The 25,674-nt window shown below is 47.5% G+C and overlaps 1 protein-coding gene across 7 annotated transcripts in view; it reads left to right on the forward strand.

Moving 5' to 3' along the window:
* Positions 1-25,674, forward strand: part of HECTD4 (HECT domain E3 ubiquitin protein ligase 4) — a 181,631-nt gene that overhangs the window by 133,788 nt on the left and 22,169 nt on the right. For all 7 annotated transcript variants that reach the window (XM_046025933.1, XM_046025934.1, XM_046025937.1 and 4 more), the window contains 16 exons: positions 530-633; positions 2,410-2,571; positions 2,685-2,833; positions 3,114-3,193; positions 5,168-5,331; positions 5,971-6,208; positions 7,018-7,154; positions 7,601-7,727; positions 11,032-11,169; positions 12,648-12,784; positions 15,743-15,903; positions 20,166-20,347; positions 21,482-21,687; positions 21,991-22,121; positions 22,410-22,615; positions 24,378-24,557. In XM_046025933.1, coding sequence (XP_045881889.1) covers positions 530-633; positions 2,410-2,571; positions 2,685-2,833; positions 3,114-3,193; positions 5,168-5,331; positions 5,971-6,208; positions 7,018-7,154; positions 7,601-7,727; positions 11,032-11,169; positions 12,648-12,784; positions 15,743-15,903; positions 20,166-20,347; positions 21,482-21,687; positions 21,991-22,121; positions 22,410-22,615; positions 24,378-24,557 — 2,502 coding nt within the window. The remainder of the gene's footprint in view (positions 1-529; positions 634-2,409; positions 2,572-2,684; positions 2,834-3,113; positions 3,194-5,167; positions 5,332-5,970; positions 6,209-7,017; positions 7,155-7,600; positions 7,728-11,031; positions 11,170-12,647; positions 12,785-15,742; positions 15,904-20,165; positions 20,348-21,481; positions 21,688-21,990; positions 22,122-22,409; positions 22,616-24,377; positions 24,558-25,674) is intronic.

Consider the following 25,674-nt stretch of genomic DNA (forward strand, 5'->3'; position numbering starts at 1 on the left):
ACATACACATCTCCTCTGTCCTCCCACGGTGGGAGCTTTGGCTCACGTATCTTTGTCTTCTCCAGCACCTAGCACTGTGCCTTGCTCCTAGGAGATGTTAAATAGATAGTAGATGTTTTAAAAATCCGTTTCAGTGATGAGCTTCCATTTGTTGAGTGTTCATCCTGTGCTAGGGGCTTACCTAGAAGCCCCATTTGTGTTACTTCATCTCCTCATGACTTTGCGAGGCACGGGTGCTGTTGTTACTCCTGTATTGGAAGTGAGACGGTAAATGCCGGGTAAGGAAGCCAGGTCCTGGATCCGGGCAGCCCCACGTCAGCTCACGCACTTGACCACGTGGCTGTGCTGCTCTGTGTAGTAGACAAAGCTATCTCAGGCTGTTGGCTTTTATTTATTTATTTATTTATTTATTTTAAAGAATTTTAATAATCTCCGAAGCATTTAATTGTTTTGACCCGACTCCAGAAGAACTGGAGCTCTCTCAGGGGTGTGGGACTAACGTTTACGTGTTCCCTGTGCTCCCCTCCAGGAGAGCGACTGGCGGTGGTGGAGGTGCAGTGTGAGCGGCTGCGGATGCTCTACCGGGACTGCGCTCGGCCGCCGCCGCCGCCACTGCAGGCCGATCGGAGACAGGTGAGCCCAGCTGCAGGGCGCCATGTTAAAGAAGGCCGCTGGCCCCCGAGTGCCCTTGAGAATGAGCGTTTGCAAAGCCATTGGAAGGTGCACGCTCTGTGCTGATGCGCTCTCGTCTCTGAATGTCAGAGCACATCGATTTGACATTCTGAGTAATGAAAGATCACAGCAAAGGAGAGAACTCGTTAATTTGTAAATAATTTCTCACGTTATCAGTAACAGAAAAAACTTAGAAAATTTTAGATCTAGGAGCACCTGGGTGGCTCAGTCGTTGGGCATCTGCCTTCGGCTCGGGTCGTGATCCCAGGGTCCTGGGATTGAGACCCATATCGGGCTCCCTGCTCGGCGGGGAAGCTTGCTTCTCCCTCTCCCACTCCCCCTGCTTGTATTCCCTCTCGCTGTGTCTTCTGTCAAATAAATAAAATCTTTAAAAAAAAAAAAAAGAAAATTTTAGATCTATAGTCCATATGATGATAATGATATGTTATAACGATAAAAGTACACATAGAGACTGAGAGTTGATTATAAAGCAAAAGCGGCACAGTGTTCCGAATTGGCACCTCTCTGAATATTCTTAGCAGCTCATTTGTAATAGCCCCAAAGTGGAAGCAACCAAGATGTTTACCTACCTGATGAGGAGATGCATCAAATTAGTGCATATCTCCGTAAAATGGAATGTTATTCAGCCTTAAAAAGTGAGGAAGTAAAAAACAAAAAGAAAAAAAAAAGGGATGAAGTAGTGATCCGTGCCACAATATGGATAAACCCTGAAATTATGTGGAGTGAAAGTAGCCAGGTACAAAAGACCGTGTATTATGGGTTCTCATCTATATGAAATATCCAGAACAGACAGATCTAGAGACAGAAGGCAGATGGGCCCTTGCCAGAGACTTGCAGGGATGCAGGGAATGAGGCGTGACTGCTAACAGGTAGGGACTTTAGGGGGACAAAAACACTCTAAAATTTGATGGTGGTGATGGTTGCACAATGCTGCATTTGCTAAAAACCATTGAATTACACAGTTTAAATGGGTGGATTGTATGTTATGTACTTTGTATCGGAAAAAATTGGTGCATCTAGGTACGAGTGTACAAAAATTGCCATTTTCTTAACAATTTTTCTGTAGGTCTGAAACTATTTCAAAATTAAAAATGTGTATGAAAGACAAAATGTCACCTGAAATGTCAACATCTCTGTTTAGCTTTGTCAGTGTGACAGCATGAGGGATCCCTGTATTTTTTGCATGACAACGAATCTCTGCTGTTCATACTGTTTTGCATCTAGTTTTTCTGCCTTCATAGATGATGAATGCCTTTCCATGTCAATCAGTAGAAACTTAATAGTCTAGTGTACCCTTGTGCCTCAGTTTCCCCACTCAGGCTTTTCTTGTTGTGTATCTGCATCATCTCCAGTTTCTTTCTCTTTTTTAAGATTTTATTTATTTATTTAACAGAGAGACAGCGAGAGAGGGAACACAGCCAGGGAGTGGGAGAGGGAGAAGCAGGCTCTCTGCTCAGCAGAGAGCCTGAAACAGGGCTCGATCCCAGGACCCTGGGATCATGACCTGAGCCAAAGGCAAATGCTTCACCAACTGAGCCACCCAAGTGCCCCTAGACTGCCTTTTTGAAAATACAGTTTCCTTTGTAAAAACAAGGTATATTCTTAAAAGATGAACCTATATTATAATACCACTAGATAAAAATTTTTCTTCTTTGAGAGGATAAAGGAATTTGTGTTTGCAGTCATACTGAATGAGGCGTTTTCCCCCCATTGTAGCCCAAAGAGATCACTTGGAGCCCCTCACGAGTGTTCCCGCCCGTCCGAGCCTGCATGTTCTCATCGCACCTTACTTCCGTCACCTTCCTGGCTGACCCCAGCGCTGGGGGTGGTCTGCCCCGGGGCACATTTATCTATGCCACCTCACCACTGCCCGTTCAGGTGAGAAATCACACGATCTCTTGCCTATTTCCTTCATCTTTGAAAGAAAAAGCGAGTTTCAAGGGCCCAGCTAGAGCCCTCTGATTGCCTGCCCACTTCTGGTGTTTCCTCAGGCCCCATCTTTTTACTGGGAAATTGAAATTGTTTCCTATGGAGATACTGATGACGACACAGGACCGATCGTTTCCTTTGGCTTTGCTACAGAAGCAGAGAAACGAGATGGCGCTTGGACTAATCCAGTGGGCACTTGTCTTTTCCATAAGTAAGTGACTACTATTGCTGTTGCTAAAAAAAAAAAGAAAAAAAAATAGGTAATGGGTGTGGGTGTTTTAAATACTAAAATAATATTATACTCTCAACTTCCAAAACTGTATAAAATACCAGTTGGAAATATATTCAAGTTGAGGCAAAGAGACTAGCTCTTAGTGTTGCTCTGGTCATTACTCTTGTGCTACTGAAGCCCCTGAGCCTGTTCACTACTTAACTGCCTCTGTGTTGGCCAGTCAGCCTTGGCTTTGACTTTGTTTTGCTCGATTTCCTAGCAATGGCCGAGCCGTGCACTACAATGGCTCCAGTTTATTACAGTGGAAGAGCGTGCGCTTGGACGTGACTCTGTCTCCTGGTGAGTGTGGCGGGAGCTTTTTTTTTTTTTTTTTTTTTTTTAAATACCCTGTGTATTTCTGTTGTTCCCAGATTTTGTCTAAATAGGTTAAAAGTAAAGAAACTTGGCAACTGGAAATGGGCAATTTGTCTTTTAGTGAAAGCCAAGTACTTGTCATTGCTGTCTGCTAGTTTACCAAACCACTCCTTTCTGGAGGCCGTTATAAGAGCCTCCATTTGGTAAGGTAGGAGTCCCATGTGCTTTCGTTCCTGCAACCTTAGAAAAACCCGAGATTTTTGCTTCTCTTTGAAGTTGAGTCTTTTGTTAGCTTTTCAGTGATGAGCAGGTAAATAGGTTAAAAAAAAAAAAAAAAAAGTTTATCGCCAGCCCTGAGGAACTAGCAGAATGCATTATCCGTAGTTAACGTGCTGTACACTTTGTTCTTGGGGGCCTAAACATCTGGTCCTGCTTCGACACATCTGCCCAGAAGTTTGAGTCACATAGACTGTTGATTCAGTTAAAACAACAATAAAAACCCTTCTCCCTCTTCTTTTTAGCCTCCAAATAAGTATCTTTCTCTGTATGGGTGAACTGGGATCAGTCCTTCCTGCTCCAGCAGAGGAGCAAAGGGTAGGCATTGTCCTCTTGCCATTAGAAGCCCCCAGACATGTTGGCTACTTAGTTTCAGGCAGTACATCCTAGCATCGTTTCTGAGGAAGCTGAACTTGTCCTGCGTGGTAGATGGTCTGGGCTGCTCACATAGGGAATAAGAAGTCACTCGATCCATCAGGTTACCGCGCGCAGCTGGCTGCGGGTGATTTTGCCATCACTTCACTTAGGGAGCTGCTTGTTAAATTATACCTTTCAGGGAGTGCAGTGGTCAAGTTCTGACTTAGGGATAATTTCCTGGCAGTTACTGCTCTCGCATTTTCTGGAGCAAAACTGGGACATTTCAGCTGAGCGCTTAAGTGTTTCCAGCACAAAACAGTCACAATTTGCTGTTTGAGAAAGTTTTGCACTGGACCTCAGGCAAACATGCCACCTTCTTCCTAGAGAAATGTGTCTGGGTAGGAATCAAGAACTCACTTCTTACAGCAGAATCTTAGCCTCTGTACCAACACTTCTGGTGTCCGTTCATCAGTACAAACTTGCTGGGCATCTCCCATGTGCCGGGTACTTCTCTGGGCCCTGGAGATGCCATGAGAAATGGTGATAAATCCCCAGGCTCTGGGAAGCCCATCCTCGTGGTATCTGGAGCATAGGAGACTGTAATCAAAAGCCGAATCATAGAACTCCATGCACTTCGTGAAGAGTTCACACTGAGGGTAATCGTATGGCCCCGTGTGCGAGCAGCATGTCTGAAGCAGCCAGCGCGGGAGCGCCGATGTGGTAGGCACGCTCCCCTTGGTCTCTGAGCTCTATCTTATTCAGTTCCTCATCCAAAAGCACCTTGACTTGTCTTCACTTCCCACTAAAATGCCTTAAACATGTAAGTAGCAGGTGGGAGAGAAAGTGACTTAACCATGTACCTCTAGCTTACATTGTGGGTTGGGTTTTGTAGTATTAAGACCATTTCTAAATCTTCCACAAACTTACCGAGAAAATACTACCTTTTTATCTTTGTGCCATAAGTAATTTTCCGTGTGTCAAAAGGGGAAAACTTACATTTCTCTATTTAAAAAAAAAAAATCCTACCCAATGTTTTCCCTTTTTGTCTTGACTGCCAGGAAAAAAAAAAAGGCTAAATTTAATGTGTAACTTAGACACTAGGCATTTTCTCATGAATAGTTTGCGTTCTCTTTTAAAATTATTTCTGTTATGTTACTTTGTATTTACTCAAGTGCTATACATAACTTCAGACCTTTTTCAGATGTACTTAGTGACATAAATAAAGATAGTGATATGTGGCCTCATCATGTTGGTTGCAGTGTGGAAGTTTCTTTAATAATCAGTGAAAGGGAAAACAAGATGTCTCCTTCCCGTTCTCTGCTGTAGGTGACGTGGCAGGAATTGGCTGGGAGAGAACCGAGGGGACCCCCCCTCCTCCAGGGCAGCCAGCCAAGGGCCGGGTGTACTTCACATACTGTGGGCAGCGCCTGTCCCCGTATCTCGAAGACGTCTCTGGTGGGATGTGGCCTGTGGTTCACATTCAGAAAAAGGCAGGTTAATCTTACTGGGAAGGAAAACGAGTTCTCCTTAGGAATTTGGATGATGCTCAGCCGCACTGGGGAGGGCAACGTGTACTCTACTGAACCCACACTCAAATGCTCATCTCATCCGGAGGCACCCTCGCAGACACACTCCATGATAATGTTTAGTCTGGCATCCCGTGGCCAAACTGACAGTGAAATTAACCATCATGGTATGATTGCAAATCATAGGCTTTATGGAAGCCAAATCTGATCATGTCCCCATTACCTTGAAGAAGCAATGCTTGAGCCAGGTCTGGCCTAACTGGCCTTAACTTGGCAAAATTGGAGGAGAAACATGTTCCCGGTGAAGGGAGCAGCTTGTGCGGCAGCATCAGGCAGGAAGGAACAGTGTTGGGGATAGGGACGGTCACTGTCTGAGTAGCATAGGGTTGGGAGAGTGAGGTGGGGGTGGGGGGAGGCAGTGACCTGTGCAGGGCTCCATCTCAGCCCAAGGGCACGCAGTTACACGGACCCCTCTGTCTCATTCCATATGCTCTCCCAGAGCTCGGGCCCTTCCTCTGGTTTAATGTTGAGTGACATTCATCTTGGAGTGTTAAATAAACAAACCTAACCCCTTTCAAATCCTTTATTTGCTGTCCTTCCCAGAACACCAAGACTCGAGCTAACTTTGGCTCCCGTCCGTTCGCCTATGCTGAAGGGCAGGCCCACCGCAATGCCGCCGACCTGTGCACCGATCTGGCCGAGGAGATCAGCGCTAACTTTGAGGCCCTGCCCTTCGCCATGGCGTCTGATAGCGACAACGACGCCGGCACCAGTATTGCATCTGACCCGGGCACTCACGGGCCGCCGTGCCGCATTGCCGCCGTGGCCACTGCTCAGCAGCGTAAGTCGCCACCTCCCGGGGTCCCCACTGCTTCCTGGGAGTGCAGGTGCTGCTGATTCATAACCTAGCCAACCTGGCCACGCTCTAGTGCCCATGGGTTATAGGGGAGTGGGCCCGGTGAAAGAAAACGGGTAGCAGGAGATGGGGACACTGTACTTTGGCTGACTAGAAGGTACATTTCCCCACATCCAGGAAGCCTGCCACTCCTCAGTGCCGGCAGAGCATCGCCACGTGGAAATGCAAGCCAGAAAGACTATCCACTTTTTATAAGAAGGCTAAAAGCCCCAGAATTTTGTGGCTGCCTCTATTTTTAAAATATTAATTATTTAAGTTGTTTTAAAACTGAGGTCATAAAAAAGAAAAAAACAACTGAGGTCATCAAAGAATGATAAAATACTAATTGTGGAATCTAGGTGGCAGGTGTTAGGTGCGCACTGAAAAAGCTCTTCTGATTATTTGGCAAATTTCATAATCAAATAAAACCAGGCTTCCTGATCTAAAGGTGTGTGCAGACTGTAACTGGCTTGGTTTGCAGACTGTTTTAAGACTGTTTACTTCTTTCTACTGATGAAGAACTTTCCAAATTTTTCTCTGAATGGCATGAATTCTATCCATAGAAACAATTTTCGGAATCAGGATTGTGATACATGATTAGTTACTCCATGGCTCCTTCAGAATCCCTTCAAGTGCTAGGAGTCTTTCTCACAAATGAGGAGATTCTGCTTTCTCTAAGAGGGAGAGATGTTCATGATCTTTCTGGCCTGCTCTTGCCTCGAAGTCACTGTCACTGTCACTGTGCTCTGTTACAGAATATGACAGTGACACCTCCTGTCATTATAAAGTCGAGCTCAGCTATGAGAATTTCATCACCTCGGGCCCAGACCCCCACCCACCTCCCATCGCAGACGACGAAAGTGATGACGAGGATGATGACGATGTTCCCCAGGTACAAGGCCCACAGCGCTCGCGCGGCTCCCTGGTGACCAGGACGAGCCACCAGGAAGGAATGATTTTGATCTGAGGGTGCAAGGCCGGAGTGGTGACACTTCCAGTTATGTCCCTGAGTTTGAACGGTAGCTCTGGAACATTCATCTTTGAAACCACATTATCAGTAGCAGTACCTGCTAAGCTCTTAGGCCCAGTACTGATCTGGGTGTGGGAGAAATGGAGTATCCTGCTAGTGATTCAGCATTGGGTCAGGGACCGTGTGGAGGACTTACTTGGCTTCAGAGGGAAAGGAAGGGCTTGCCACAGTCGGGGCTGTTGCCCGCCCTGGCATCTGAGGGCGTGATTCTGCTGCTGGCCTTTGAGGAGGTAAGACATGTAGGTCAGGGAAGGGCTGACGCCCACACGAGGTGCTTCTCTGTTCATGCCTTTGCCTTCTCCTTCCAGGAGGACCACTACGCCCTACTGGTGAAAGCCTGGGAGACGAAGGTGTTTCCTACTATCCGAAGACGCTTCCGCAATGAGGCAGAGCGGAAGTCTGGCCTGGACCAGATCAAGGGTGCTTTACAACTAGGTCTGGTGCTTTATGCTTTCCTTGCGAACTACATCATAACTTGAGCTGTGCTTAGATGAAACTCCGACGTAAATCAGGAAAGAGGGGCTCGTCTAACATCAGGCCAGAGCTAACCGCGTCCTCTACCTGTCCGTTCCTGAGCTCTGTGCTCTTTGGCTTCCATTGCCAGCCTTTTCTTTGTCTGTCACCTTATCTCCATGTTTGGGTTGATGGGCTGCTGAAATGGTTGTGCTGGGAGGTTGGATGGCCTGGGGGTTAATAATTTGGGCTCTCAAGTTACAGCTATGCTATTTGCTCTCTGTCTGACCTTGGGACAGTTACTGAAGCTTGCTGGGCTTTCCTCCCCTTTAACACGGAATCAGTGATGGTGACCACCTTTATGGATATGAGAAATAAGTGCTTTAACACAGGTAAAGCTCCTAGGAACAGTGCCTGGCACAGAGTAAGTGTTCAGTTAATATGGTTCTAGATGTCACTGTGGTAACAATGGCGAGATTTTTCTTCCATGAGCATAGTTTCTCTAGCAAAGAATAATGCGAAGTTTGACCCCAGACAGTGGACTGTTCGTGAGTCTTGAGTGCAGGTAGCTAATTTCTGTTTTGAGGATTTCCTCATCTTGTGAAACACCTGCTTTTTTCCCCCAAACGTGGGGCCTCGGGGATGTGTGTAAGAAGTTTTTCATTTTTGTCCTATGTCAGCAGCCTTGCTCCTCTTCGAGCTCGTTCGGAGCTTAGGACCAAATAAAAAGGAAAGCCCCCACTAGACCTTCGTTTTTTGGCCAATTAATATGCCGAGTCCCAGATATCCAGTGATTACTTTTCTCCCGTATTGGCACCAGGACTGAATCAGCATGTGTAAATGTATGGTTTGATTTTTACTTATTTCCTTTCATGCTTCCTATCCCCGAAGCTGAGGCGTATGACAGTGAAATGATCTTGTTTAAACTTAACCTGTGGGCATAGCCACACCTCCCCGTGACATGGCGGGATTGCTTTCTGCTCTTTACCAGAGCCCGGGTTCAGCTGCCAACGCAGTTCTGGGGCAGATAAGTAGTAAATCTTCTCTACTCGAGTTCGAGACAGAGGGAATGACATTAGGAAGACCCTCGGTGGGAGTGCACGAGGCAAGGGGCGGGGGAAAGCGTCAGGCATGTGAGGACTTTGGATTTTATTCTCTGCAAGATGGGAAGCCACTGGGAAGTGGTAAGCAAAGGAGCAACATCATTGTAGTAGATTCCAGAGATAAAAAGAGTTTGCTCTTCCCCATCTGTTTTCAGCATCTGAGAGGAAATGCCCTCGTGTGCTTTGTCGGAGGGCAGAACAGACCTTCTCTCAGGTTCGAACGACTCTCACTTAATGCAATGGCAGATGCACTGCCTCCTGCCTCCACGCACGCACGCGCGCACACACCACGGGCTTCAGTGTCGGGAGGCCTTCGATTCGGTGGCATGTGTTGAGCCATCCGTTCATCCACTTACCTGTCCCTGTGGTCAGCCTGCCTCCTGGGCGATGGGCCCCCGGTGAGGGAAACACCCAGTGGGCCATGGCAGGCGACCGGTGGTCGGGGCTGTGCGGTAGATCGGGGGCCAGCATGGGTGTAGCTCAGCGGGGCCAGTCTCGCGTGGCTTCTCTGACAACCTGCTATTTGAGTGGAGATCGTGAGCTGACGGGCTGACATCTGGCTTCCACTGAGAAACATAAAGCACTGTTTTCAGGGGGGCTGCTGCTTCTTACCGCTTCGGAGAGAGTGAGAAAGGGGGGAGAGAATTTACAGTGTGCATATGGAAAGCCCTTGTATGTGATCGTTGGTTGCTTTGCCTTTATTTTGACACACGTTCTGCTTACATTAGGATTTCTTCTCTTTTCCCCTTTGGTGCTGGAGCCATCCTCAGCGTCTGTGGTCAAGGGTGCCTCTTCTTCTGCTCCCAGTGTGGTTAGGGGAAGGGATAGACAGCGCAGCAGAAAGTCTGATCCTCCAAAAGTGGCCCTGGACCAGAGGCGGACCGATGAGTCTCCCAGACGGGCCCCTAGCCCCTAATGTGGCCTGGCCTCTTGCCCAGGCATTCTCTAGGTATCCGACCGTGTGCTGTGACCAGTCATATGAACCAAATTAATTTAAACCTAAAACATTTACCTTTTGAATATAATCTTCATTGTCGCCGTGGCAGCAGTGAAAAGGAGGCGGGGGGATGGCTCGTGGTCCCCAAAGGGCCACCCCCATGAGGTAGAACAGCCTCCTGTTGTCCAGTCCCCGAGGAAGGTTACTGACCCCACCCATGTCCTGAGCATGGTTGAACTCGGCATCCTTCCCATGTTCCTGGATTCCTGCTGGGTCGACAGCAGAGGATTTGTTCTCCTGTCCCCTGTTCCTTTGGAAAATGTTGCAAAGATGATTTTTCCATCATCTTCGAATATCAGGCCACACCTCTGTTCTCTCTGACAGTTCTTTCTCCAGGCATCCTTCTCTAATTGCAGCCTCCTCCTCCTAAAGTGTGCTCCGAAAATTGCTGTGCCTTTTCCCTCCAGCAAGGCCAGCATGTAAAGGAGTGGGAGACGGGTGTGCAGGCCATCAGCCTGCGTGGCAGCGCCTGTGGCCACCCCCGTGTCTGAACCCATGCAGCGTGGGAGCTACGGCCGCGCCGGCAGGTGGAGACGTTGGACCCCACCTCCCCGTGCGCCCCGCAGGGCCGTCTCTTCAGGGACATGTGTTGACTGCGTTTATCAATTAATAGTGGTTGCTGCTGGTGAATGTAATGATGCGTTCTCCCTTGGGAAGGAAGAACACAGCCAGTTCCAGTGCTGGGTAGGAGAAGTTGGTGGAGCTCTGTCTGTCTTAAGCAACATGCGTTTGCTGTAAAAATCGCACAGTACAAAAACATACAAAGTAAGGAAGCAAACCTTCCCTCACTTCTTACCCTCCATTTGTCCTCCACTTGGTTCTTTTGACTCAAATGAAATGACTGCATAATAACGTCCCGTGATTTTTAACCATTCTGTATTGCTGAATATTTTCCTCCTCTCCATTTTGGGATTTCCGAGCGGTGCTGCAGGGACTGCTCGTGGACCTTTACACACGCATGCTTGTGCTTCTGTGGGAGAGATTTGAGGCGTTCCAACAAGTAGGGCATCGAGTGTTTTAAAGTTGCTAAGCACCCATAATTACCTTCCCCAAAAGGCTCTATAGTTCCGTGGATGGTGTTTGAAGGATTCTCTTAACTCATCGTTCTCAGTATGAGTCAGTGTTATGGTTGATCCAAAGATCGTATACTCTTCGGAGAGTTACCAGTGCAGTCATATTTTTTTAGGTATGGTGGACATTGCCCGACAGACGGTTGAATTCCTCTACGAGGAGAACGGCGGCATCCCAAGAGACCTGTATCTTCCCACCATTGAAGACATTAAAGACGAAGCGAACAAGTTCACAATTGATAAAGTTCGAAAAGGTTCTGTTTTCACTCCTACTTCGTCTGTGAAGCTTCCTGTGGAGTTGAGGGGTTGGGTGTTCACTTAAGTGTGAGCAGAGCAGCTGTGAGCTCCCCTGGGGTGACTCTCCTTTTGCAGAATGACAGGACCTCTCGCAGCCTCTCTTCTGTGAGGCCCTAAGTCTTGTGTGGCCTCTGGTGGCCACCTGTACATTTCCTGTGGGAGCTCACTGGCACCCACAGAATGAGACGGGGTACTGGTGCAGGGGGAGAAATGGGGCATGGTTGGGGAGGGGTCCAGATAGGCCTCCCAGCTTAGGTCAGGGCTGTTGGGTTGCGCCACTTTTTAGAATTTTAATAGAACATGTTTATTCTTTTGAATAAAAATCTATTGCATTTTTTGAGGAAATGAAAATACAGAAAAGCACAAAAAAGAAAACTGGAAACCACTCATTATCAGACCTTCACAAAAATATGAGAACATCAGGGACAGAGGCAGAAATACATATTTTCTTTTTTAGATATAATTTGCATACCATAAAATCTACCCTCTTAAAGGATACAATTCAGTTTTTAGTAGATTCACAAGGTTGTATAACCACCAAACCATTGCCTCTAATTCCAGAATATTTTCATCCTCCAAAAAGAGCTCCTGTACCCCGACCATTCCCCATTTCTCCTTCCCTTGAGCCCCATTAATTTACTTTTTGTCCCTATGGACTTTCTCTTCCGGACATTTCCTATGAATGGAATCCTACAACGTGGGGTCTTTGGGTCTGGCCTCTTTCGTACAGCGCAGTCTTTAAAGGTACACACATGTTGTAGCATGTGATAGTACTTTGTTCCTTTTTATGGCGAGATAATACTCCAGTGTGCGGGTGGCACCCTGTTTTTAATCTGCTGATCAAATGATGAACACCTGGGTTTTTTCTAACTTCAGGCTGTTATGAGTAATGCTGCTGTGAATGTGTGTTTTCCTTTCTCTTGGGTAGATATGTAGGAGTGGGATTGCTGGGTCCTATGATAAGTTGAACTTTTTTGAGGAACTGCCAAATGATTTTCCAAAGTGCACCATTTTACATTCCCACCGGAAATGTATACAGCTTCCAATTTCTCCATATCTTTGTCAACACTTATTACTCTCTGTTGGTTAGATTATAGCCATCCCAGTGGGTGTGAAGTGGGGTCTTATTGTGGCTTGGGCTTGTCTCCCTAATGACTAATGACTTGGAACATCTTTTCATGTGTATCTTCATTTTTCTTTGGAGAAATGTTGATTCAAATCCCTTGTCAATTTTTTTAGTTGGCTTATTTGGTTTTTATTATGAGAGTTCTCACAATGTTTTGTTGTCCGACCTTCAGGATTGACCTTTTACCTTTTTAGTTACAACTAAACTGAGGTATTGTTAGATGCTATAGAGCTATTTTAGGCTCTAAAATATAGGGTCCCAAGATGATAATGGTACTTGCTTCTGAAAAACTTCCCCTTCTGTCCTCAGGCCTCACGGTAGTAACCCGCTCTCCTGACAGCAACAACGTAGCCAGCAGTACTGTGGGAACTGCTCTACCAAAATTCGCCATCCGGGGGATGCTGAAAACCTTTGGGCTTCATGGAGTTGTCTTAGATGTTGATTCAGTGAGTAAACAGCCTTTTATATACGCGGAGACGTTCATGCTCAGTTTCCATGTGCCTTAAAAAGCGATCATGTGGGGCACCTGGGTGGCTCAGTGGGTTAAAGCCTCTGCCTTCAGCTCAGGTCATGATCTCAGGGTCCTGGGATCGAGCCCCACATCGGGCTCTCTGCTCAGCAGGGAGCCTGCTTCCTCCTCTCTCTCTGCCTAGTTGTGATTTCTCTCTGTCAAATAAAAAAATAAAAAAAATAAAAAAAAAAAAGATCATGCAGGGACGCCTGGGTGGCTCAGTTGGGTTAAATGTTTGCTTTCGGCTTAAGTCATGATCTTAGGGTCCTAGGATCGAGCCTGGCGCTGGGCTCCCTGCTCAGCGGGGAGTCTGCTTGTCCCTTTCCCTCTGCCCTCCCACCCTTGCTCATGTTTGCTCTCACTCACTTGCTCTCTTTCAAATTAAAAAAATAAATCTTTTTTAAAAACCCGATCATGGGGGCGCCTGGGTGGCTCAGTGGATTAAGCCGCTGCCTTCGGCTCAGGTCATGATCTCAGGGTCCTGGGATCGAGCCTCACATCGGGCTCTCTGCTCCGCAGGGAGCCTGCTTCCTCCTCTCTCTCTGCCTGCCTTTCTGCCTACTTGTGATCTCTCTCTCTGTCAAATAAATAAATAAAATCTTTAAAAAAAAAAAAATTAAAAAAAAAAAAAAAACAAAACCCGATCATGCAGATGGATTACTCTTCAGATTAGGGATGAAGAAAGTGAGCTAATTGCTCACACCAAGTGGCTTTCCTGAGGTTTTCTCCTGGGCCCAGGTCAGGGCTGATGATAGCGTGATGAGCTCTTAATGCTGTCAGCCCCCTGCAGAGCACGCTGCCTCTGCCCTCGTTTTGTCAGCCATGTTCAGGCCATCCCTCCATTCTTCTACCCAAGAACATTCTCCCGTGGTCCTTGACAGATGGATGGTCTATCTTTGTCATGACCATTACAGACACAAGTAAAAGAAATCATTTTATGATTTTGATCACATCGTCTTGCTGGTTCTCCCAGCCTTGGTTTTCCAGTATGCAACACAAGTGTGTTGAACCCATGGCGTTCTCCGGTTGGGGGTGGGGGTGTTACGGGTGGGGAAAAAGGAACAGAAAATGCATCCGGACAAAGCCAAAGCTTTCTTTTGAAAACAGGGTCCTGTGTGAAAGTGATGACTCCACGATCCTAAGGTCTCATGCACGTGCTGGCATGTGAGAAGTTTCCTGGGCGAGAAAAACTGATGAACCTTGATAGTTCAAGCCTAAGAGTCTCTGATGAAAAAGGATCTGTTGCCCCATAGATTAACTAGAACCTGTCCAGACAGAGATAGAGCAGCAGGTCATGTTAGGTACCATTAATGGTGTGAAATGGAAAGCTTTACATTTTTACTGACTCCATTTCACCCAAACTTAATTATGAGTCATTAATTTTTTTAAAGATTTCAGTGTATTTGAGAGAGACAGCGCACACATGTGAGCAGTAGGGAGGGGCCGAGGGAGGAGGGAGAGACTCTCAAGCAGACTACTTGCTGAGCACAGAGCCTGACGTGGAGCTCGAGCTAAACCCCGAGATCATGACCTGAGCTGAAACCAAGAGTTGGACATTCAAATGACTGAGCCTCCGAGGAGCCCCTTGAATCATTAATTTTTTTTTTAAGATTTTATTTATTTATTTGAGAGACAGTGAGAGAGCATGAGAGGGGAGAAGGTCAGAGGGAGAAGCAGACTCTCCTTGGAGCTGGGATCCCAATGTGGGACTCGATCCCAGGACTCCAGAATCATGACCTGAGCCGAAGGCAGTTGCTTAACCAACTGAGCCACCCAGGCACCCTGAATCATTAAATTTTTAAGAGAGGTTATTGACTGGTGGCTTACTAAGGTGAACGTCTAAGTAGAAAATTCCATTAGTAATACTATTAATTTCCCATTGCCTTCTGATATAAACTTCTGATCCCGGTTATCAGAAAGTATATAACTGACCGTGTTTCTCAGCAGTGGAAATATGTGCAAGTATAAATTAGAAAAATAGAAAATTTGTTAAAATAATTGTTATTTCTCAAATAGTTTGATTCTTTTAGGTTTTTATAATAATCTGTAACAAAAATTACGTTCATATTTAAATCTAAAGCCTATATGCATGAGTTTCCTTTTTTACTTTCCTGCAATAAAATAGAGCTATCAGATTTCCTGCTTTTCCAAAATTATTATTTTTTTCAAAGGTTTATGTATTTGAGAGCATGAGCGGGGGTGGGGTGGGGAACAGAAGGAGAGAAAGAGAAAGAGAAGAAAGAGAGAAAGAGAAGCAGACTCCCCACTAAGCACAGAGCCCAACGTGGAGCTCAGTCCCTCGACCCTGAGATCACGACCCAAGCCAAAATCAAGAGTTGGGTGCTCAACCTGTTCAAGCCACCCAGGCACTCCATGCTTTTACAGAGCTGTCAGCATAAAAAAAATAAACATAAAACAATATGCACTGAGTTGTGACTGAAATATAGCACTGTTGTCTTTAATTTTTTTTTTTTAAATTTTTATTAGAGTTAGGGGAAGGCCAGAGAGAGAGAGAGAATCTTAAGCAGGCTCCATGCCCATCGAGGAGCCCAATACAGGGCTCATTACCACAACCCTGAGATCAGGCCCCGAGCCAAAGCTAGATTCTAATACTTAACCAACCGAGCCACCCAGGCGCCTTAAATTTCCACCCAGGCGCGTCTTAAATTTCTAATTCATGATTACATTCCAGTTAAAATTTGAAAACCAATATGAAAACAGTAAACACACTGTCAATATTAACCAGATGTCTTTGACCTCTTAGAGATTTAATGATGTGAAACTAACATGTATTACCATGAAACTCTGATATATGTACATTTGTATTTCAAAACTTGAGGGGGAAAAGTCAGTGCCCAAAAAGTCAAATAGACCATTTCTTTAACTGTTGTAGGTAAATGAGTTAGTGCAGGTAGAAACGTACCTCCGAAGTGAAGGCGTGCTGGTCCGGTACTGGTACCCTATCGATATGCTGGAGAGGCCCCCAGCAGGCTACCGAAGGACGGCCACCAATGGGCTGGTCACGCTGGACAATACCAACCTTCAGATTCACAGGTAAGACTGAGCCCTTCTTTCTAGTGGATCACAGGAGTGCACTTATTATGTCTTTACCACGTGTACAGCTTGTCACTGACAAGCTTTTCCTTCAAAGCTGAGAGTTAGAGAGAGAGATGGAAGCTAGTAAAGTAACAGCAAAATGGCAGGAGTTGGGAAGGAATGTTGTACGATCTGGTGTCCACCCCGCCTCTGCCACAGGCTCTCTGCTGTGAGCTGCAGGGTAGGGGGGATGGGGGGAGGGGGCTGGAGATCCAGAAGAAAGTGGAAAAGTTTTAAAGAGTAAAGCCAGTCCAGAAGAGGTAACTAAGAGGATGTCCAGGCCTGGTGGGGGCAGCCAGCTCATTTCTCCATTGAGCAAACAAAGTGTTTACTCCCGAGGGCATGCTTTGTGCCTAGCACTGGGTGGGGGTCTCTAAGAAAGCACATGCCTGCCCTCCATGGATTGTCTCTCTCCTCTAATCCACACCTGCCGTGGCTTTCCATTTCCCTTGGAGTAGAATTCAAACCATTAACCTGACTCACGAAAGCCCTGCCTGGGTCCCACAGTCTCTGCTTCCTCGTGTACTCTCTCAGCAGTGCTGGCCTTTCCGCGTCTCTCAGACACGATGCTCGTGTCCTCCGCGGGGTCTCTGTGCGTGCTCTTCCCTCGGTCTGGAGTGCTTTGCCCTGAACTCTGTGTGCCTGTCTCATTCTTGTCATTCAGATCTCACTGTGTCAACTTTCCAGAGAGGCTTTGCCTCCCCATCTAACGTAAGCACAAAGCCACATGTTGTCCTAGCGCCGCATCTCACTTCCTCTCTAGGACCTGATGTTCTTGCCTGCGAGTTTGTGCGAGTTTGGTTTACTTTATTCACTATGTTGTGTCTCCTCCTCCTAGACTGTGAGGTTCCCTAAAGCAGAGACTTTGTCTCATTCTTCGCCAGAACCCCCCATTGTCTGATCGGGATGCTGGCTCAAGTTGTAAATTCAAAGTATCTGTTGAAAGGGATCCCAAAACATACAGGCTTGAATGTCAATATGATACTCTTAAAAGTTTGTAAAGTTTTATTTCGTAAGTGAGTTGTATTTTTAGCAAATGTCTCTGATAGATGTGACTTAATGACCTTTGATTAGCAGCTGAGCGAGAAGGCAAGAAAGCACTTTGTAAAGTTACAACCAAGCTGTCGATGTAGGACATTTATTCTTGGGGTTATGGTGATGATCTCGGTGTCAGGAGAACTAAGAAGCCTGCCCCACGGGTTTGTTTGATCAAGAAAGTGGCTGGATTTCTCATCGCAGTACAGATACCCTCAGCGGTGTGCTCTTCCTAAGGTGCTCACGTGGCTGGGAAAGGACTTAGAGTGGTAGACAGTTCAGCAGTAGCCTCAGAGGCCTTAACAGTCTGCAGGGCAGAGCAGGGACTACTGGGCAGGCCCAAAATAGTCTCACCCGAAATCTGAGGACGAAGCTGCGGGGAGTCAGTATGGGCTTTTATTCCGACCTCCTTTGTGTTGCTGGCCCGACCCCTCTGAGCGGTGCTCATGCACTGAGCAAACCGACCTCCAAGGAAGGAGGGGACAGGCAGTTAGAGGCAGTTTGTTTTAAAGTCCGGCGTAAGAATATTCCAGGCTGGTGGAGAGGAGAAAGAGACCACCTAAATGTGGCATCTCAGCTGTGTTTGTCTTCATGGCTGTACAAACTCATCAGGTCTTATGTGGCTTCTTTAATTACCGTTATGCCCAAATCTGAGTTAGGGTAGACCAGCATTACATTTAATTCAGGTCACTAGGCACTACAGGGTGAGCCCTGATGGGTCCAAGTGGGTTTTAAACCTAGACTTTTTAGAGACAGTAGGGCTGCTTCTAACTTGCCTTTTGAGTTAAGTGCTTAATACCAGGAGAATTTTTTTATTTTTTTATTTTTTTTAAGATTTTATTTATTTATTTGACAGAGAGAGAGATCACAAGTAGGCAGAGAGGCAGGCAGAGAGAGAGGAGGAAGCAGGCTCCCTGCTGAGCAGAGAGCCCGATGCGGGGCTCGATCCCAGAACCCTGAGATCATGACCCGAGCCGAAGGCAGCGGCTTAATCCACTGAGCCACCCAGGCGCCCCGAGAATTTTTTTAATATTAACATATAATGTACTTTTTGCCCCAGGGGTACAGGTCTGTGAATCATCAGTGTTACACACTTCACAGCACTTACCATAGCACATACCCTCCCCAATGTCCATAACCCCACCACCCTCTCCCTGCCCCCACCAGCAACCCTCAGTTTGTTCGCAAGATTAAGAGTTTCTTATGGTTTGTCTCCCTCCCGATCCATCTTGTTTCATTTTTTTCCTCCCTACCCTCCACGACCCACCCACTCTGCCTCTCAGATTCCTCATATCAGAGAGATCATATGATAGTTGTCTTTCTCTGATTGACATATTTTGCTCAGCATATTACCCTCTAGTTCCATCCACACTGTTGCAAATGGCAAGATTTCATTTCTTTTGATGGCTGCGTAATATTCCACTGTGTATATATACCACATCTTTCTTATCCATTCATCTGTAGTTGGACATCTAGGTTCTTTCCATAGTTTGGATATAGTGGACATCGCTGCTATAAACATTCAGGTTTGTTTATTATCCCCCTGTACCCCTGGGGATAAAAATACATTATATGTTTATAAAAAAATAAGAAATAAATAAATAAATTTTAAAAATAAATAAATAAATAAACATTCGGGTACAGGTGCCCCTTCAGATCACTACATGTATCTTTGGGGTAAATACCCAGTAGTGCCATTGCTGGGTCGTAGGGTAGCTCTATTTTCACCTTTTTGAGGAACATCCATGTAGTTTTCCAGAGTGGGCTGCACCAGCTTGCATTCCCACCAACAGAAAGGGTTCCCCTTTTTCCGCATCCTTGCCAGCATCTGTCATGTCTCAGCATCCTTGCCTGGCTTGTTAATTTTAGCCATTCCAACTGGTGTGAGGTGGTATCTCACTGTGCTTTTGATTTGTATTTCCCTGATGCTGAGTGACGTTGAGCACTTTTTCACGTGTGTGTTGGCCATTTAGATGTCTTCTTTGCAGAAATGTCTGTTCATGTCCTCTGCCCATTTCTTGATTGGATTACTTGTTCTTTGGGTGTTGAGTTTGATAAGTTCTTTATAGATTTTGGATACTAGCCCTTTATCTGATATGTCGTTTGCGAATATCTTCTCCCATTCTGTCAGTTGTCTTTTGGTTTTGTTGACTGTTTCCTTTGCTAATGCCAGGAGAATTTTTAATAATGATGATTTGTTGAGGAAATACAGGGAGCCTCTCCTATGCTTGGTATTAGATCATTTGCCAAGAGATGCATTTCTTTTTTTTTTTTTAAGATTTTATTTATTTATCAGACAGATATCACATGTAGGCAGAGAGGCAGGCGGGGGGGTGGGGCATGCTGAGCAGAGAGCTTGATGGGGGCTCAGTCCCAGGACCCTGGGATCATGACCCGAGCCTAAGGCAGAGGCTTTAACCCACTGAGCCACCCAGGCACCCCGAAGAGATGCAATTCTAAATGAGACCCCTTCAGTCACTAATGAGCTGTTATTCAAGGTGAATGCTAATTACTTCAGAAATTCATCACACAAAGTGTTCACGGTGAATGTTTTATATGCGCTTTAGTGAGCTGTGGTTTCCAGACCATGTAGCTCACACATTTAAAGCATACACGTCGGGGGTGTTTAGTATATATACAGACATGTACGGTCCTCACCACAATCACTTTTAGAACATTTTTATCCCGCAAAGGAGAAATCCCATGCTCCTTCTCTCCTCTAGTTCAGCTTTGTCCCGTTTCTATGGATTTGCTTGATTCTGGACAGCCTGTGTGGATGGAACCACGTATTGTGGGGCCCTTCGTGTCTGGCCTCTTTTTCTTGGCATGATGTCTTCAAGGTTGATGCATGGCGTAGCAGGTTCCGGCGCTTCGTCCTTACTGCTGACGAATGTTCCAGTGTGTGCATTTACCTTTCCTCGCTTGGTGGACGTTGCGCTGTTTACAGTTTGGGCCACTCCAATTAACACTCGTGTGAACATACACATAGAAGTGTTGTGTGGATTCTCTGTTTTCATTTCTTTTTCCACGGTGGTTTCTGAGTAGAGAAAATCTAAACATACTTAAACATGACATTTTATTTAAGACCGAAGTGACTAGCTTGGCATGCAGAGTCGGGGGCCGAAGAGAGGCCTGCAGCCCGGCTTGAGCCCTGGCGCTCAGCGCGTCCCCCGCTTTCCCCGCAGAGAGCTGCTGCGGTGTGAGGCGGCGCTGGCCCGGCTGTACTGCCGCATGGCCCTGCTCAACATCTTCGCCCCGAAGCTGCCACACTTGTTCACCCGCCTCTTCCACATCCCCGCCATCCGGGACATCACCCTGGAGCACCTGCAGCTGCTGTCCAATCAGCTCCTGGCCCCTCCCCTTCCAGGTGAGCCTGGCGACAACAGCTCCGGGTGGGGACAACAGCTGGGGTGGGGCGGCCCTAAGTGCCAGCCCAGCCGTAGGCAGGAGACTGGGGGGTGAGGGACTCGCTCTCCGGGTGACACAGGACTTCAGCTGGTGTAGATAAATGGCCATAAAGAGTCGTGATGAAGTGGGCAGCACTTGCTCGCTTTAAACAGGGGAAGTATGCTACGTGGCCTGTTTAGTCCTTGAGCTGCTAAGCGCTCACTGAGCGTCCCAACCAAATTGTGGATCAAGGAAAATTAAGCATCACTTAGGAAGTCCTGTCACTGTACTGTGGCCACAGTCATTGTCACAGGCATTGCTCAGAAAGGAAAATGTACCTTTTACCAAGCTCCTCCAGAGCCGGCCTCACTGGTTCATTGTGACTTCCGGTGGAGCTGTTTCGGTGGGCCAGGCTGTGTGTATCTCCTAACCTTGGGGCCCTTGGCGAGGCTTCTGGTGAATTCTGAGCAACAAACCTGCTTAGCCCAGCCCAAGACCGAGTGGCCCCCTATCTTCCCCCAGCACCTCAGCCTCCCCTTGGCCTCCCAGCAACTAAGACAGGAGCACAAGGTGAGAGGGCAGACGGCCCTCAAGGCCTATTAGGCATCTCCCAGCTGTGGAGGTCCCAGTCAGCGTGAGTGTGCTGGGGTCCCTTGGCCCATCCCAAGAACTTAGAGGCTCCAAAACATCTGGACAGCTTTAAAGCGTTTGTGGAAGAAGCTTTGCCGTAATGACCTCACACTAGCTTTACACACTCCCTAGCAGCTCCTCGGGGCAGCTCGGGAGGGGCCCGGGCACATGAGTGGATCAGGCTCTGGCAACCCCTGCATCCAAGCAGCTCCATTTCTGTTTAATAGACCTGGGGCCGCCACTTCAGATTTGATTTTAGAAACAATTTCATTGCTTAAAAGAAAGGAAAAATTTAGACCACTGATATGAGCCCCTGCCCCCAACCTGCCAGCCTGCAGGATCTGATCAGTAATGTCTCCTCTGAGATGCTCTGTCCAAGTTGCCCCATCCTGGTTTTGCGGGCAGGCTGCTCACTGTCACCCACATCTGCCGGCCATTGGCATCTGTGGTCCTGGCGAACTCAGGTTTTCTTTCCTGGCCGCAGATGGCACCATCAGCTCCAGCTCCATCCTCCTGGCACAGTCCCTGCAGCATTGCGTCCACTCCCAGAACTGCTCGGCCACAGACCTCTTCTACCAGGGCAGCTCCCAGACAGTGAGAGAGTGGCTCCACGTGGCCATCACCCGGACCCTGCACCAGGGCGAGGAGAGCCTGTTGGAGCTGACGAAACAGATCTGCTCCTTCCTGCAGGTAGACGCCTAAAGCCCTCATGTCCCTGCACCGGGCCTATAACTTTTAATTAGAAATCTTACTGGCTTGCTAAAAATGACACACACTCTTCCCCAACCCCCCCAAACCCCGCTGAACCAGTCTCCTTTTCCTCGTGGCTTTCCCTTCTTGTCCCATCCATAGTGGCCTCCCTCCCGGACGGCTTTCTTGTCCCTGGGATCCTGTGACTGCATGTGCGTTGGCTCTGTCCTTTGCCTGGGAGTTGGGGGATGAAGTGCCCTCCTGTGTGTGGCCTGTGGCTTTCCTTGTTAAATCTCTCTGCAGACAGCGCCGGAGCAGTTCCCCTCTGAGGAGTTTCCGATTTCAGAGTCCAAAGTCAACATGGATGTTAATTTCCCTGGAGCAGCTTTTGTCGTTGTGTCTTGCAAAGAAAGTCAGTCTGGATTCCGCAAAGAGTAAGTTGCCCGTTCTCCAGGAGAGCTAGTGGGAGAGAGAACTGGAGTCTGGTGAAACTGACAGAAGACAAGCTCAAGTTGTTTTTACCCTTTAACATGCACCGTATTTGAAAATAGCCTATAGTTCTTCCCATATTTCTGTGTTTGGGAAATTCATCCTTATAAAGAACGACCTTCTAGGATGTGGTGGGAATGACTGAGAAATGCCCACTTCTTACCCTCCATCTCCTCCCTGGTGTGAGCGGCCGGACCCTGCTGACCCTTCTCCCCTCCCCCGTTGCTCCACAGTTCCTCCTTGTACAAGGCGCCATGGGCACGGGTGCTCGTGTACGGGCTTGGCCACAAAGTCAAGCGAAACGGCCAGCTAAACCTGATTGAGGCCGTCTGTTACCCACGGGATGCGTCTCCGGCCAACACCGGCCTCACGCCGCCGCCTACCGCCAACCAGTACCCTTCGGTGATCCTCTCCACAGACAAGGTCCACATCAAGCTGGGTATGTCTCTGAGTTAGTGCTTGGTAAGAAGAACACTGTGAAGTTATTTTTGACTTTCCTTCTTTTTGGAGATAGAAAGGATCTTGTACGTTGCTGTGTGTGGTCAGTAAAGAGAGTGCTCGGGACAGTATTTTAGGGGCAGGAGATGAAATGAGCGCCTTTCCTGCCCAGGGCAGGCCCGGCAGATGCTGTCCAGACATCCGTGGGGATTTCCTTTCCTTTCCTTTCACAAGTGTGCACTCTTTAGAGTGACCCGACCAGAGCGGTCCTGTAGCAGCAATAATCCCAGCTGCCTTCCTCCAGCGCTCATTAAAACTGAATTCTCTTGGGGGGCGAGTGGATCCCTGGGGCTCAGGGCACAGTGGGCATCTGTGGCCTGTCTCTGTGGTAAACATCCCACTGGCCGGGCCAGGAGGCCCGGTGGGTCTCATCTCCCCGGCATTCATTGCTAATTCTGCGTGGGCTTAGGGTTAGGGACGGGCTCCCCCTCTGCAGATCCCAGAGGCCACACACACCCCCCGCCTCTGCACCCTGGGCACCAGGGCCACCTAACTGTTTCCAGCAAAACACACAGAGGCAAGGAAAACCTGGTCACAGACTTCCACTGCACTTCCTGTCCTGTTTGACGAGAAAGGAGGGACCCAGGTTTGCTAGAGAGGATTCTGGAATGTAGCTGACCTCCCAGGCAAAAATTGGGCCTTGGCTTTTCCACATCCCCTGTCCTAGAGACCTTACATCTTTAGGGAATGAAACGAAAGGAGACTTTGCTAAACAACTTGATGATCTCTCTTCATTAGGGCTGATTTTTCTCATAGTACTTGGCCTATACTGGCTATTCTTTAAACTTTATAATTAAATAAGCTGAAGATCTCTATCTTCCCACTCCTCAGTTATTACCATGTAAACGTTCACTCCAAAACGCAGATCGGTCAGCATGGTTCCTCCTGACTTACCCAAAGACCCCAGGCCCCTAATGGCCTGACTTACGTCTGGTCAGGCCCTGCAGCATCTCTGGCCAGATTCAAGCCATGGCAGTGACGCAAGGTAATAAGAGAAAAAGCCCAGGCGCCTGGGTGGCTCCATTGGCTCAGATCATGATCCTGGAGTCCTGGGATCGAGTCCCGCATCAGGCTCACTGCTTGGCAGGGAGTCTGCTTCTCTCTCTGCCTCTCCCTCTTCTCATGCTCTCTCTCTCTCATTCTCTCCCTCAAAATAAATAAAATCTTAAAAAAGAGAGAGAGAGAGAAAGCCCAAGGTCCTGGGAGTGCTAGTCTGGGGCGCCCCTTCCCAGTCCACTCTGTAACCAGATACAAGCTTAATGGTCTCGTGGGATTGCAGCCACACCAAATGGCTAATTATTTCTTTACCTAGCTGGGAATATTCCAAGAAAGCATCTTTTAAGGTCCGACTTAGTATTTCCATGCTGGTTTATCAGGCTGGTTGGTATCTAAGCAGCTGGGGAGTGTTTCTCCTTCCCCATTCTCATTGCTACCGTTTGTCCCTTGTCACACCGACAAGTGGACTCTTGGAAGGGATGTCCTCACGCCCCCCCTTGCACCTGCAGCTGACTTGGTCTGGAGTGGGGGAGTGGGGAGGTGAGGGGAGAGGGCAGTTCCATTTCCTTTCAACCTGAAGATGAGCAGGTTGGCTTTCCAGGCCTGTTCTTCACACACACACACACACACTTGGTGGGTCCTTTTCTGAGGCTGATTCAGGTCATGTGCTGCCAGTTTTGAGCCTTCCTCCTTGGCCGTTCTTCCAGGGGTGTCTCCCCCTCCCGGAGCCGTGCTGGTGTTGCATTCTCTGCCCCTGGAGTTCCCTCTGGCTATGGCCTTCACTGAGCAGCTGCTGGCCTGGAGATCAGAGGATGGCGAAGGGAGATCTGAAGATGAGCCCGACACCATCCCGACATCTGTCCTCCTGCAAGTTGTGGAGCTGCTGGGTAAGGCTTACCTTCCCTCGGGACTGGGCCTGGGAGAGCTGGGGGAGCTAGCTGAGGAAGGAGCTTGCCTGCTGGTGGCCTCTTGTCGGGTTGCTGTCATTTGAAAAGGGCTTGTATTTACTTATTTTGAGAGAGAGCATGGGCAGGAGGGGCAGAAGGTGAGTGGGAAAGAGAATCTGAAGCCAACTCTGCAAGTAGCCCCATACGGGGCTTGATCTCACGACCCGAACCGAAAAACCAAGGGTCAGACACTTAATTAGATACTCCTGTGGCCTGGCCTCATAAACGCGTGATGTGCAGGGTGTTCTCATTTCACTAACCATGAAAATGAGATTCTTTTTTTTATTAACATATAATGTGTTGTTTGCCCCAGGAGTACAGGTCTGTGAATCATCAGGCTTACACACTTCACAGCACTCACCATAGCACATACCCTCCCCAATGTCCATCACCCAGCTGCCCCATCCCCCCCTGCCCCCTCCCCATCTAGCAAACCTCAGTTTGTTTGCTGAGATTAAGAGTCTCCTATGGTTTGTCTCCCTCTCTGGTTTCATCGTGTTTCATTTTTCCCTCCCTTCCCCTATGATCTCACTGATACGAGGAATTTAAGAAAATGAGATTAATTTTATCATACTTTACTTTTTTTTTAAGGTTTTATTTACTTCTTTGACAGAGAGAACAAAAGTAGGCAGAGCGGCAGAAGCAGGCTCTCCACCATATAGGGAGCCCGACGTAGTGCTCGATCCCAGGACCTGGGATGATGACCTGAGCCAAAGGCAGCTGTTTAACCAACTGAGCCACCTGGGAGCCCCCACACTTTACTTCATCACAAATACATGCCATTTTTGTAGCTTTGGAGGTCAAAGGTGGTGTGGGAGTAAATAATGTTGCAAAATCAAACATGGTGACTTAATAGTTCTGAAAGGGTTGTATTTTGGTAAAACTCATAGAAAGTTAAACTTAAGAGTTGCACATTTTGCCTTTGTAAATTCACCTCAAATTCTAAATGAACATTGAACTTCATTAGTGTAATGTATCTGCTTAAGTGTTTAGGGATAAAACAGACTAATGTCAAAAAAAAAAAAAAACCAGACTAATGTCCGCAATTAATTTTGAA

The sequence above is a fragment of the Meles meles genome, chromosome 12, assembly GCF_922984935.1.
Source record: "Meles meles chromosome 12, mMelMel3.1 paternal haplotype, whole genome shotgun sequence".
Classification (NCBI taxonomy): Eukaryota; Metazoa; Chordata; class Mammalia; order Carnivora; family Mustelidae; genus Meles; species Meles meles.